The following is a 15,265-nucleotide window of genomic DNA, read 5'->3' as shown; positions in this document are numbered from 1 at the left end:
GAAGACAAAGATTGAACCCTTTTAGTGGGTTTTTAGTGTTTTTCTTGCTCCAAGCACAGTAAAATCAATGACATTTTGCCTCCTTTTTGGCCAAAATGAGGGAAGAGAAAGAACGAGAGACCCAGACAGACTGACAGACAGTCAGTCAGACGAGATTGAAAGCGGCATAGACCAGAGAGCCTTAATATTTCAGATCTAATGCATTATTTATACCCTCGGCAAGTCAGCTGAATCTGCCAGAGTGCTCTTGGGTGAATGGCGAGTTTTCGATTCAGTGCCACGTGTGTGTACGTGTGTGTCTGCAAGAGTGTGTGTGCGATTGGTGGAGCAGTGGATGAAAGACAAAGCTGGAGCCTAGAGGCCCTCACTGTGAGATCCATCTGCTGGTGGTGTGAAGCTCTGAAGTTCTTTTAGCAGTCAGGTACAGCAACCCTAGGTGGTCGGCGATCATGTGTGTGTGTGTCTGCGTGCATGTGTGTGTGTGTGCGTACATGTGTGTGTGAGTGTGTGTGCTCATATAAAGTGATGCCCACCAGAGGCCTTTGAGTAAACCACTCACTGGCAGCAAAGCCATGACGGTACATTCTTATTGACTGTATAATATGCACATATGTAGACCTCAGTAAGGGCTGTATAAGAATTCCTTTGGTGGAGAGACTCTGAAAGTTATGTTTCACTTTTTCGGACAGTTAGCCCTCAAGTCATAGTTTTAATTTTTTCATGTTAATAAAGTTAATAAAGCTGAATCTGAAGATGTTCGCTGTGAGTAATGTGGAAAACAGTGAAACCTGCAGCAGTCGAGTTTGTAAAAATGGCGTCACGATGTTTATTTGCAACTGCAGACGGAATACCTGTTCACTGTTTACAGAGTGAACCCTAAGACTCACATGCCACCCACATCAAGGCCCACCAGGTGAGTTTTTATAAGTAATAATGGATATCATTCCACAATCTGCATGATGAGTTACAGTATGTCAGTGAGAAATGTGAGAATTACCTGATCGAGGGCTGGGACGTACATATTACATATGCATGTGGAACAATATCGTATTCTTAGCCTTGAGAAACTGTTGGAATGCTTTTACACTATAGTTTGGATCAAATGGGAGTTCAACAGTTGGAATCTAGACCGTTTACCCCTAACAGGGAGCAGGATACTCCTGCTTGTCTGCCAATTGTTCATTTATTTTTGAGCCTTTGAAAAGGGGGGCTGTGTATAAAAATGGCTGTAATTCCTAAACCGTTATTGCGATACTAAACCTCTGGGACGTTATTAAAGACGAACAAAAGAGGCCCAGAAATGATAAAGTGTGAATGTGAAAACATTCGACTTTTAAACCCAGAGGATTTGTTCCCCTCAGTTCCAAAGATGCACACAGTGTTGTTAAAAGAAAGAGTGATGCAACACAGTGATTAACGTTTCCTCATTGTACCGACTTTTATCATGTCGATGGCATGAAATTCAACATGACTATATTTTTTTTTAAATCAATACAGACTTTAAACACCTTTTAAATATTACACTGTGTTTTATTTATATTTTACACAAAGTCCTATCTATTTGAAATAGTTATGTATTTATATTTATAGTTATATTGTGTCTTTCACATGGACATTCACAGCAAGAGTGGAAATTGCTAAATCAACAGTTATTCACGCTCACCGAGGAAACCCGGTGCCAGTGCCCAATCAGAACCTCTGCAATCATAAAATTGGCTAAATATGAATTGAATCTGATGATGTTCATCACGAGTATTCTAAAAAAAAAAAAAATCAAACATGTGATGGCCCAATAGCTGACGAGTTGTGTTTTGATGATGCGTGCTCGGAGCTAAATATAACTCAAACTAAATGAAAACTACAGTGAAGCGTGTGGATAGTTGCTAATATTCAGGAACAGCCTCTGATAAAACAGCTGGCTTTAATGGAAAACACACGTGTGCACAAACGCACAGCGTTTACTGAAGCTTCAAATATGATCTGAACTGAACACCTCTGGGATGTTTCACCTTTAAGCTTGTGCACGATAAGTTTCATATTTTTATACTTGCATTTCAAAGTTTCTCACATATATGTGTGTGCGCGTGTGTGTTCATCTATACATATATGTCTAATGCAGATGATCTTACATTAATATAAATGTGACGTGTAGTGCGAAAGATGACCTCCTACTGTGACTTGGATGATAAAAAATCATTTTCTCAGTCATGATTTTTAATAAAACAGGAGTGAAGCTCACTTCCTGCAGTCCCAGCACAATCTGTCACCAAACTGCTCACACTTGAACCCACAGGCTCACCTGTAGACTCACCTGTAGACTCGGCGCTCGCGCACACACGCGGTATGCCGCTCCTTACTTACTCGAACCGGTTTGGTTTCCGTTACCGCGCCGCGCCGATCGTCACTGTTTGGGTCGTTGCACTTGAGTTTCCTCACATTCCTCCCCTCCGCCCTCCTCTGTGCGCTCCAGCTGTGTGTGGGGGCGGGTAGACTCCAGCAAACCCCTCCTCCTACCCTCCTATTGGGCTGTGCAAGGACTACGACGCGGTGGGATGGGTTGTGGGGGGTGGGTTGCTGCGTCTCACGGCTTTGCGGCTGAACTCGCCGGTAGCTTAGCGGGACACCGTGTTTTCATCTCTGGAATTAAAACCTGAAGTATCGCTCGTGCGGCAGTGGAAAGCGCTGAAAGCCTCCGGAGGATGTGGAGATGCTGATCCGGGCCCGTGAGCGCGCACAGGCGAACTGACTCGCTCTAGTTCCGTTTGGAAACATTTCTCGAGCGCGTCCTCTCCTGGCATCCACCTGCCTGCCCATGGAGGGACGTCGCGATGCTGTGCACAAGGAGAACTAAAACTTTGGTGTCGACATGCGTAATCCTGAGCGGTATGACCAACATCGTGTGCCTGCTGTACGTCGGTTGGATCACCAACTACGTGGCCAACAGCGGTCCTAAAGTTGCGGAGAGCGGCGGCGGCGGCGAGGCGGAGAGAAAGTTGGAGGAGGACAGCAAAGGTGAAACCCTGAGGATTATCGAGAGGCTGGACCGGCTGGAGAGCGTCGTCAACGAGCACATTAAAGGTCAGAGCAGCCGCCGTGGTTACGGGAAAGTTTGGAGCCTCCGGGGAAACGCCGGGCTCGGCGTCATTGTAGGAGCAGTGCGGAGTGATAAAGCTGCGATCCCCGCACAATAATCAGTTACACGAACATTTCTGCTGTTGCTTTTCTGTTGATGTAACCGGGGCTGAGCGACTAGTTAAAGGGTTAATCAACAGATTAGCAGCTAATGGAAATATTTGAGCCCCATTTGTCCAGCGCGTGTTTCAGATTAAAGTCACAGCTCCACCTGTGCACCGAGCCTCACGGAGACTGCTGCAGTCCATGTGATTATTTGCAACATGCAAACAGAGCCTTTTAAATGCTGTGGAAATTTTCCACTGGAATATACAATGTATCAGACCTGCTACCCAGATCTCATTAATAAATTAGCATTGATTATTTTATTAACAAAGAAAAACAAGAAACTGTCACGTAAGCAGTAGAAAGCAGACAAATATGTAAAGTATGGAGACTGTTTTGCATACTTTAAATGCAGAAAAAGAGCTGTGGAGCAATTTAATTACGCAGGCAGGACCCACACGGCCCTTTTTCCATCTTACATTACTGCAGATCATGTTTCAGCAGCCATGTGCTCCTGGCTCTGTGGATGACTCTTGCTTTGCCGTCCTGTACATCTGTGACAGGTCACCCTGTTTCTCATTGGCTGTGAAATAATTGCGGAGCCTTGTGTGACATGTTTTTTATCAGTTAAAGTTAGCCAATAAGCCCCACCTTCGCCACCACAGTGCTTTAATATTATAGTAGAGCAAGAAAACCTGGAAAATTCACATGTGAGAAATAAAGTGGAGACGTTCCCCTGCTGCTTAAAGGAGGCAAATCCATGAATTTATCCTTCTCTCACAGCTGCCTGCAGGTCTTGGAATAGCAGACTTCTACACATGTTTAACAAAACATCGAAGCACTGTGTGGCTGCAGAGGGAGCTGTGTATCAGTCCACCGGTGGTCCAAGTCAGAGTGATTACAGAACAGTAAAAGTATCACATGATTCCACAGATTCTCATAAGGTGTGAGCTCGCAGCTAAAGTGCCTCGATGTGCCTTTTTTAGGGTACAGCTGCTTGTCGCTGATGCAGAGCCCACTGAGGCTGTGGGTTTCAAAGATTTTTGTGCCTGAGTGACACAAACAGGGAAAGCTAAAACGTCAATGCACTCCTGCTCATATTCATATCTGTGCTAAATGGTTTCTGTATTATCTGTAATGTTGCAAGTTCTTCGTCTGCCAGTTTCTGTCAGTTCTGGACTTCATGAAACACCTTAACATCCAACAAATGTTCTCACTGTTCAGATCCAGCTCTGGTGAAGGCAACCAGTCATCTCTCTGAAAGGATATTTAGATCTGGCTCCGTGTTAGCATTAGCCGACTTCTCCCAACAGATGGTGGTCGGGGTGAGGAATGCTGAAGCCATAAGTCTGTATAGTTGTGTGTTACCAAAGCATTCCTGATGTGGGACACTTGTATCCTAGAGAGAGCGTACCATAAAATAATGGTACAATGCTTTTAAATGGTGCAAAGTTGGTTACAGAGTTACACCCTTAATTTATTTTCTATGCAGTACTTTTCCCTGTTAGCTGGAATCCAGGGTGTCCAGAGAAAGAGTCGACCCACAACCTTCTTCCTGTGAGGACGCAGAGCCAACTGAATGAAATGTGTGCGAAAGCCTTTCATTTAATGTGACCTCTCCACCTGATAACCAGTGAACAAGCATAGTTTCAGAAACTAGAAGGTGTTAGCTTGCCAATTATTTGCCCTTGCAGGTACTGTGCAGTGAGGGTTTCCTTTGGGTATACCAGCAGGGTGAAAATTCCACATAAACCAGTAGATGTGCACCCTAACCCCATACTGACCAACAACAAGAAAACCCTTTCAGCTCTGAAAAAGTTCGGTCCAGTGATTTGCTCTGGGGGATCACATGTATTTCCAAAGATGTGATTTTGTTAAGGAGCATAGTGCTTGTTATTTGTACTTGAGTCCATTCATGCTGCTAATATATGCATTTAGTGGCGTCTGAGCTGAGTAGAGCCTCAAATCCATTGATAGTTAATGTCCCACTTTAATGTACTATTTGTGTTTGCTTCATCACCCCATTTAAAGCCCTCTCTGGACAACTTTTAAAGTCCAACCTATATTCAGGAACAGATTAGTTCAGTTGTCTAAAAGCGTCATCGGTGTCAGAGCTGGATAAATGTTTCTACAGCTGTCTGAATCTGTGGACGTCTTCATTAAAGGAGACCGTTCATTTCCAGCTCTATATTTTTATTATAGGGATTTTATTTCTTTGTTCACAGTTGAAAATAATCCTTATTTCATGCAGGCCCTCAGCTCGTTCCTGCCTGAGAGCTGAAGCCGTCATAAACAGACGTTTCAAACAGCAGGTGTGTGTGCTCACTGATGACCAAAAAAGGATTTCTCCTGTCTTTGACATCATAAGCAGAACACTGCTTTCATATCTGCACATCTGTAAATAAAGTTGACCCTCCTCATTCACCTCGATTCGACTCTTAGAAGAAAAACAAAAGCTTAACACAAAGTTGTATCAGTGTGTTGATTCCTGACTTAGATGCATCTCCTAAAAGTATAAAGTCTTTCACTTCATTCATTGCACCTGCATGATAGGTGTGAATGAAACTGACAGAAAGGAAACTTTGCATACAGCACAATGTTGCACGTGGGAATACCTTTGACCAATATTCTGACCGTTTTCCTGAAGCAACATTAGTCATCGTGTTTACCGGACACATCTGTCGCCAACATGGGTGCAGTCGGGTTGGTAATTTCAGCGGGTCTTTGCGAGCCGGATGGTTATGCAGACAGGTGTGCTCTATGGGCGTCAGCGGCCGTTGCATTGTTTTCTCTTGGCCTTCGTGCATTAATTACGCTGCAGTTTGCTGTGTGTTTTCAGGCATTTGAATGAGTTAGCGGTGTTGCTTTATGCTACAGACACAAGTCTAAAGCACTCTCTGCATATGTTCTTGGTTAACATCACTTGCCCTAAAGCTGATCCGCTTTGAGGGGTGCGTTTGCAGACTAAAGCTGTGCCAGACGTTTGGATTTTGTTATAAATCTGTCTTTAACCTGGTGTTACTCATCCAGCCTCATCCAAGACACTGCAATCCGCGCAGCGCAGGAAGCAGCCGGGACTGGCACGTGCAGCCGCGTGGTCAGGTGCTGATTAAGGGAGCGCTTCATTCGTTTTTGCTTTGCATTCTTTTGGCAGTGCATGGATTTTCAGTATCGCTCGATCGCAGTCGTTTCACTGTGGGAAGCCAAAATCGAGATCAAGATTAAAATTTGATTAATTGTGCAGCTTTAATACAGACCCAAGAGAAGAAGAAAAACGGTATCAATCTGAAGCCTGAAGCTTCTGGCTCACATGGATTACCTCGACATGCACTGACATCATTATTTCAAATTAAAGACATGTTTAATACGAGGATGCACCGCTGGAACGGTTCATATATGACAGAAAATAAAGAAAAGAGAATAGGTTCACCCCAAAGAACTGAGTTTTCTATGTTTACTAGCAGCGAGTGAGGATTTTATCCATCCGTCCATTTTCTTCCACTTATCTGGGGCAGGGTCGTGGGGGCAACAGCCTAAGAGAAACCCAGACCTCTTTCTCGCCGGACATGCCTGGAACAGCTCAATCAGGAGGCAGCAAGCTGAGGGGATACCTGCCCGACCTGCTGCCTCTCACCAAGAGCAACTCCAGACTAGGACCGAGTCCGTCCCCTCTCCAGGAGACTGGTTCCAGAGCCCAGGCTGTGTGTCTAGGTGAGCTAGACTATATCTAGCTGGTACCTGTTAATGTCATGCAGTAGCTCAGGCTCCTTCCCCACCAGAGAGGTTACGTTCCATGTCCCAGTCTCGGTAGCTGGGGATCGGTCCGCCAGGGTCTTGACACCTGGCCCAGCACAAACTGCACCTGACCCCCTCCGCAGGGTGGGCCCATGTCCCCTGGCTGGGCTGGGCCCCCAGGCGCTCGTCCTCGGGCACCCTCTCCAGCTCTGGCTCCGGGGCGGGGCGCTGGTAACCCTGTCACAGGCAGGGTGAACTGTTCCCTAGATTTCACACTCATAGAGATTTTTTTGAATCGCTCTTTGTGTGGTCCCTCACCCAGGACCAATTTGCTGTGGGAGACCCTACCAGCGGGCAAAAGCCATCCAACAACATCTACCCAGGATTTTATTCATTGATAAAATGATTCCGTGATACAGACACAGAGGGCTGCTACTCCCCCTGGATACTTCACATTTTAATTATGCTCCTCAGAGATGTGCATCAATGAGTCAACAAAAATTTAAAAGTGGGGCAAACTCTTTCCGTATCCTCTGCTAAATGGGACAGTACATGATCCAGTAACTGAGTGCAGGATTTAGGAGAAATATGCACTGCTGAGTTGATTAACACCGGAGCTCTGCTCTAATGCCAATAGTCGGCGAGAGAACGCCATTCCTTGGAAAGATAAGGGACCTAATTTATCAAACATCTCTGAGAAAGACTGTTGATCCAGGATTAATTTTGTGTTTCGGATGAGCTCGTCGAGAGCACGCTCCTAATCAGAGATGCTGAATTAATGCTGTTGAGAGGAAAAACATCATTTCTCATGCAGAGATGTATAACTGTGGTTCGTTTGTGCAGGGAAAAGATACGATTTTGCATCAGTTTTAAGAAAACTAAAGAAAAAAGGTTTTTTGTCTTGCATTTAAAATCATGAGAATGTAAATCATGAAGTTTCTGAGAAAAGAACTACATTTTATTCGAGCAGTATTTTTATTCAGAGCCTTTTTATTATATATAAAAATGGACATTTCATTCACCAGTGACCAGGAGAGCAGGCCTTTCTTTTTATACCTCTGCTTCAAACTAACTTACATTTCTGCACATTTTAGATGGGAAATAATGCAGATTTTTACCAAAGAGCAGCTGAGAAAAGCAGTTCATTCTTTCAAGCATGACCTGCTTTTTTTTTTTTTATATATGGATGGATTAAAATCTCAGGAATTGAAAGAAAGCTGGCTGTTGGGTCAGATGTGTGCCTACAACAGGGGGCAGTCTGTTTCCACTCTGGACGGGGATATTTAAGGGTACTGGCCCTCTGATTCAGAACCAGTTTCTCACAAGTGGGCAAAGACGAGTGAAGACGTCACGTTGTTTACTGTGGCAAAGAATTAAAAGCAAATCTGAGGAGATGCACACTTTTACACACGCCTACATATTCTGATTTAAAGCAGCATCTGTGTTTTCTAATGCGGCTCAGAGTCTTTGTGCAGAGATGTGGGTATTATTAAAGCACACTCATCAGTAATGCGGAGAATGGCAGGCTGATGGTTTACTGAACTGTTCAGAAGCGGTAATAGAATCTGCACAGGCTTTAGGGTTACAGCGGGTGAGCAAACTTAGCCTCTGGAGTGCTTGGCACTCTGCTCTCCTCCACTCTGCTCAGCCCTCGGGGCCGGTGCCAGATTACATTATCAGCCAGAGGCTGATGTGTTTACGTGTTTATGCATTGTCACTGATACAAAATGACCGGACTGCAGCGCTGGCATGCAGGTTTGAGGATAATACGGTGCTCAGTATGCAGCAGAAAATATACTTCACAGGCTTGACTTTCATTGGCATTGAATTGAAAGCTGACTCAGAGGGTTTGTAAAGTTTGAATGATTGATATATGAGCATATTACTAATACTCAAAAGCACTAAGGTTCCTGTACTTCTGACATTTTAATGGTGGTGTGAAGACTCAAAGCAGCAACTGCACATCGTGCCGTTTCAGGATCTCAGACTTGTTCTGAACTAAGACCTTAAATCATTGACTAATGGACCCCAGTGTTTTCAGCACTGTCTAATCTCATGAATCAGTACTGGAAGATCAGGCTAACTCATCAAAGAGCTCAGAGGCACTGTCTTTTAATAGCATTTAACATTCTCATGGCGTGCTCATGTTTAACCTAAAAAACCAATCAAATCAAAGTCTTCCTTTGAGTCTGAGTATGCAGTGGCCTGATTTAATGTGGTCAATTCCAGAGGTTTGTGATGTAGATGAGTTAAGGACAAGTATGTTAAAGAAGCTCAACTAAAGTTTTATCAAATGCACAATCCTGAGTCACATGAACCAAAAACAACACCTCAGATAAAACCTGTTTGAATCCAGGACGCACTGCGTCTCAGAGTCATTGGAAAGTTATCAGCCCATTGAATGGTTGTCATCTGTCCAGTCAATATAATCATTCATAAACAAATATCGATAGCTTCCCCTCCCTGAGCCTGGTTCTGCTGGAGCTTTCTTCCTGTTAAAAGGGAGTTTTTCCTCCCCACTGTCACAGACTGTTTCCTCATAGGGATCTTCAGTTTGTTGGGCTTTTCTCTCCAGTATTGTAGATCTTTACCTTATGATATTGAGTGTTTTGACCTTAGTTGGGAAGTAAGATTATATAAATGGAACTGAACTGAATTAAAATGCAAATAAAAATCCACAGGTGGATACTGAAGTCGGGGACACAGCCCCCAAACATGGCGAGCTGTGACTCCCAGCTGTCTGCTAGGCCTCAACTCCACAAATTCAAGTGACTGACGCAGGTGACTCAGCTGGGTTTGTGGTCTTGGGACCTCTCGGAGCATTTTTAACGGAAATTGAATTTATCTTCCAGCGGTGTTGAATTTGCCGGTTGGAAAATCTTATCACTCCACTGGAAGTTGCCAGTAGTCCTCTCAGCTTTTAGCTAACCTCACACGCTTGGCCATTGTTGGCAAGTTTGACTCCAGCTCAGGGCCTAACATCTGTTGGCTACAATACATGCTAGGCATGTGCTGGTAGCCAACAGATATCTCCAATTTAGCCACCAATATGGTAGCAAGAAGCGTATTTAGTGATACTAGGATAGAAGAAAAGGGTGTTCATTCACAGAAGCAGCCAGTTGGTCAGACTAGAATTATTTAGGAGAGTCAGGAAGACGTTTATCTTTGTTTCATGCAGGATCACATTTATGTAGCACATCAGTCTCACACTCTGCTGTCAGTCTCCTGGAAAAGGTCACAAAGATTTTCTCTGACAGTTTTTTTTCTTTCCTTCTTGAACATCTTTTCATTTTTGACACATTTGACCTTCCTCCAATTTTCACATTCAACATTGTTTTTTTCTTCTTCTCTGGTCTGGGATAAATTTCTTTTTAGTCAAAACTTCATCCAACTATGGTTTCATTAAGATCATAAAAAGACACTTTATAATTTCATCTTCTGTAAGAGCTCTGCTTTTATTATTGACTAGTTCTAGAAACTCCAAAGCTGGTTTCTTTTTCTTTATTTTCTTTTATTTGCCCGATATTGTTTCATCTATCTTTATGCAGCTGATTAAATTTGGTAACAGTTGATGATTTAGTTGGCTGAAAGGTGAGATGATGTATAGTATTTAACAGTTTATATGAAGTAAAAGCGTAGGTTAGATAATCCCAAGATCTTTAACATTATGTTGTTGATTTATATACTCACAGATGTCTTTCTGGACCACGTAATGCTGAACCCTGCTGGCCTCCAAAAAGAAAACCACATCTCAGTTTTAGGCTGGATTTCCGTTTTAGTGAGCTAAGCAGAAATGAGATATCCCGACTCTGCCGGAGCATATCAGGTGATCCCTCTGGCTGTTGCCATGTTGCGTGGCAGGCTTTGCAGAGGCACAGGTTAAGCAATGAAGAGATTCAGGTCAGCAAGCAGTGTGTGGCTTAACACATTTGTTTACAACCATCCATTTCTGCACCGTGGAGCTGGTGTTAAGTGAGCTATGCATGAGTGTAATTATGGAGACGTAATATGTGTTCTTGGCCACTGTTACTACTTTTTTTGGTCTTATGTCTGCTCACACGTGACGTTTTGATTCGTGCTCTGCATTGTCTGTTTCCACCCTGCCAACAGACTTATTTTTAGGAGTTTCTTTATGAGTCAATGCAAGCTGATCCATGTTGACAGTGTTCAGAAGAGGAGGAGGGTGGACTTCTGAGACTCTGTGTGTGTGTGTGTGTGCGCGTGTGTGTGCGTGTGTGTGCGCATGTCTCAGTGCAAGTCGGGTGTCTTCGTGTCATCAGAGGTGCGTGGCATTGGTGTGAGATCTGATGCAGGTGTCAGCGCTTGTGCATTGTTGCATGAAGAAGAGCATCAGCGTACCATCCTGTCCTCAGTCGGTTCTGGCTGTCATGACACTGCAACACTGGGAGGTGCGCTGGGAAGTGTGTAGACAGAAATCAGTTTTTGGATCTCTTTTTTTCCCCTCATGGTCGTGCTCCAAGATGCCCGAGGATAACACAGAATGATGCTACTGAGCGGAAGAGCAAAGGGAAGAAACTCCTTCGCCTCCCTGGAGAGGTTACTTTCTTTCCTGTGAATGTTAAAGAGCTGCAGGTTCCTCGCTCTCACACGTCTAAAATTCAAAGGGAAGGTGCTAGGCCAGGTGTGATAGTTTTGCAATGACTTAACCTTTAAGTCCTTCTTTGATTGGTCAGATGCAGGAGGGCGATACAACTCCACAAGTGCCACTTTCTTTGAATAAAAGCCAGCAGAGTTTGTAGCGCTGCCTCCCTGCGCTTGCACTGCCCTGAGCCCGACCGCAGCGAGCACATTATTGAGTTACGCTGTGACTGGGCGCAGATCTCTGAGGCGGGATCTGACCTGCGCACAAAAATGATATTTCCTGCTGGACACAATCTGATTAAATATAATTACTAAACTGTTTCATAACCTCTTCCACCAAATTGTGTTATGTGCTAAGTAGCCTCAGGAACCAAAAGGCGCTTTATTTTTTTTTTTTTTTGTACTGTGCTTTCTCTTCTTTGGTGTCATGAAGGGTCATTCCATATAAACTCAGCCAATATTCCACTTTTCCACTCAGAATCATCTCTTGCTCTTTCTCTATTTTTATTTATTTATTTTTTATTTTTGAGGAAAAACCTGCTGAACCTGATGTGCACTTGGATTCAGCAGGTCCCTGAAGCCAAAGCATTGTTGTTGTATAGAAAATGTCTGGATCACTGTGTCTTTTCTCATATCTTCTCACATCAGATTAGTCTATTAAAAATAATTTCCCCTTCGAGGTGTAAAACCACAGCGCACGATGATTAGTAGCATAGCAAGACTTTATAACTGACAGATTCCAGCTGTGCAACTGTAATTAGATTTTTTTATATCTAAAAATGCATTTAGACATTTATACTGTGACGGTGTACAATCTAAGCTGACAATGGCGAAATTTAGGGATTTAAGACCAATTCACAGCACGTCTGCTGCAGAATCCAACGCTGCATACTTTCTGGCCCAGGATTTTATTTTCCAGTGGATTGTGCATTCAAAGACAGCAAAAAGATGAAGGTGAAAATAAATACAATCTGCTGTGTGTGCAATCTAATGATTGCATATATTGCTTTTTAGATGGGCAACAAAATTTACTGTGTAAAAATGGAGATGCTGAAAATCCCCATTCGTTAGATTTTATTACTAGATCGTTCCCAGCGCCTACAGTGGTGGTTGGTTCAAACTCGTCTCCTGTCTCTTTGTCTCTTTCTTGTCTCTTTCCTGTATCACTGCCACATCGAGCATCGTCTCTTTTCATTCATGTGCTGCTGTGTCGGCATAACACAAACCCAAGGCTGACTGACCGAAAGCCGCCGCTTTAACGTCTCGATGAAATCGATGACGGCTTCGACATTTTCCACCTTTTATCTTGGAGCTGTGGTTTGACTGGACAAAACAAAGTATTTACATATATCTGCTTGGACTCTGAAAACTACTGGAGAGTATATTTACAATGTTTTAATTGCTTTATATGCAGAGTACACGATCACTGTGTAGCTTTAGAAACCAGATCCTTTGTGATTGTTTTGTCATTTCCAGGCTACTGAAGAACATTTAGGCACACCAAACTCTTATCATTCAGAAAGACTTTTGAAATAATATTAATTTGAACACATTGTAGAAGCTCCGTGGGGTCGTTGTTTAGCAAGGGAAAGGACCTGTTTCATCCTCAGTCAAACATGTGGAGCTACTCACTGTGGCGAGCAATAAGGCAGTAGCTTCTGTTTGTTTTAACACATGTTAATAGAAATAAAATTCCATTATTCACTGGACACGACACAATCAAACAGGAGTGTGAAAACATGTGAACCAAACAACGAGCATTATAAAAATATCGGATGGACACATTTTAATTTAATTGTATTGATTCTCGTGCAGTTTGGACGAAGCGTCTGACTGTTCTCCACACACACACACACACACACACACACACACACACCTTATAGACGTCTCCTTGGCAAAACAGTAGCACAGTAATCAGCTGCCACGGGTTAAGGGGACACCTCTAGAATTGTAGCTAAAAATCTGTGCTGGGTTCCACTTTTAAAGACGGGGCACTGCACTCGCACACAAAGGAAATGATTATAAATGCGACGTTCATCAAGTTTAACTGGCTGCCATTGTGAGGAACCCTTGATTAGTGCTCTTTAACTACAGCCTAGCATCACTTCAGCCATGTGTAATCTGAGGTAGTAGATTAATAGAGCGAGGGAGAGTGTCCTGCATGGGTCAGTGTTTGTTTTAATTTTACTGACCCTTTATGTAGTCATGGTAAAAAGAAAGTACACCCTACTGCAGCTCTATGGCTTTATATATCAGGTCATAATAAAATAATCTGGTCCTTTTGAAGGGTTTAAAACTAGTCTAGTGCAATCTAAGATGATTAAGTGCATGCCATTATTTATTTATTTAACAAGACCATAAAAGAAAAACATTAAATGTATTTATCTGGATGCAGAAGCAGTGAAACTAAGTACATCCTACTACTTCCCCAAGAATCAACAGGGTCAGCAAGAGCTAGGAGCTAGGGCTGGGCTATATCATACCGTTCACGGTAATACCGGTGTAATTTTGGGCAACGATAGGAAAATGAAATATGGCGATAGAATGTGGGTAAAACGCGCATGCGCAGTGCCTTTGTTTCCATACGCACATGGCGACGACGCAGAACAAGAAGAGCGAAAGCAAATCGCTGAATGAAACGATGAACCAGAACTGGTTTGTAAAAATGCTGCAGCTTCACTGGTGTGGAACTGGTTCAGCTTTCGTCCGTCAGATACACAACAAAGCACTATTTTTGGTAGCGCATGCTAGCGGGCCGTTGTTATTACCGTGTTGTTTGGAAAATACAGCACACTTAAAATCATCCTTTGATTTTTCTGAAAGTCGACAGAGCCCCTTATAACCCCGTGTGCCTTATGTATGAACTCTGGTTGTGTTTACTGACCTGGAAACGATTTTATGTGCACGGCGCTCGAAAATCTGTCAGATGTTTCAGTACGACTTTGCTGAGCTACGAAGCCGCACCGCTTGATGGATTGTCGGAGCATTGCGGCTATCGTAGGCGGAGCCTCGCGGAGTGATACGTACTGTGCTTCAACATAATGTTACCGTATTGTGTGTGTATAACCTCTTTTTAAGTTTTGTGGATATTATACATGGTTATGCTGAGGATGTGTCGGCCAGTTTCCACTGGAAATGCCTTTTGGTTAAACTGTCAGCGAGGAATTTGCATTTGCACTGTGAAATTTTATATAACTTTAATGCACATAAATAACAGCTGCTTGTTTAAGTGAAAATACATTGATGGGGTTTTTTGCACTAATAAAGTTGTGGAGTTGTAAAGTATTTTGTCTCGTGTCAATTATATCGTCAGTTATGTCGTTATCGCAAATTTTCAAATCTATATCGTGATAAATATTTTTGGTGATATCGCCCTGCTCTACTAGGAGCTGCTTATCACAGTCGCTTCATTAACTGATCATCAGCAGATGTGAGTGTACATGAGCAGCTCTGTAAAAGCGGAGGTTGTGGCAGTTTGCAGGTGTGCAGCATGAAGGTGCCCATTAACACAACGCCAGGGAGGAAAGAGACGATCATCTCAGAGAAGCAGTTGTTGCCATCAGCCTGGGAGGGTTGTTGGAAGTGACTGATGAGGTCACACTGAAAATGAATACTTGAAGCTACTCAATCATGAAGTGTGCTTAGTTTTTCACACACTGTATCTGTTTTAACGGCTTAGATTTGACTGAATAAATGACACAATGTTATATATGATATGTTGTTCTTCTGAGGTTGGATTTAAATAAGTTTA

General features: G+C 43.2%; 1 protein-coding gene across 2 annotated transcripts in view; it reads left to right on the top strand.

The window, feature by feature from the left end:
• The first annotated feature begins 2,567 nt into the window (after positions 1-2,567).
• Positions 2,568-15,265, top strand: part of galnt18a (UDP-N-acetyl-alpha-D-galactosamine:polypeptide N-acetylgalactosaminyltransferase 18a) — a 184,199-nt gene continuing 171,501 nt past the window's right edge. For both annotated transcript variants that reach the window (XM_014413111.4, XM_014413110.4), the window contains exon 1: positions 2,568-3,078. In XM_014413111.4, the coding sequence (XP_014268597.1) occupies positions 2,829-3,078 (250 nt within the window). In that variant the 5' untranslated portion in view covers positions 2,568-2,828. The remainder of the gene's footprint in view (positions 3,079-15,265) is intronic.

This window comes from Maylandia zebra, linkage group LG7 (assembly GCF_041146795.1).
Source record: "Maylandia zebra isolate NMK-2024a linkage group LG7, Mzebra_GT3a, whole genome shotgun sequence".
Taxonomy (NCBI): Eukaryota; Metazoa; Chordata; class Actinopteri; order Cichliformes; family Cichlidae; genus Maylandia; species Maylandia zebra.
Note: the sequence above shows the minus strand (reverse complement) of the source record. Positions and strands in the feature narration are given on the sequence as shown.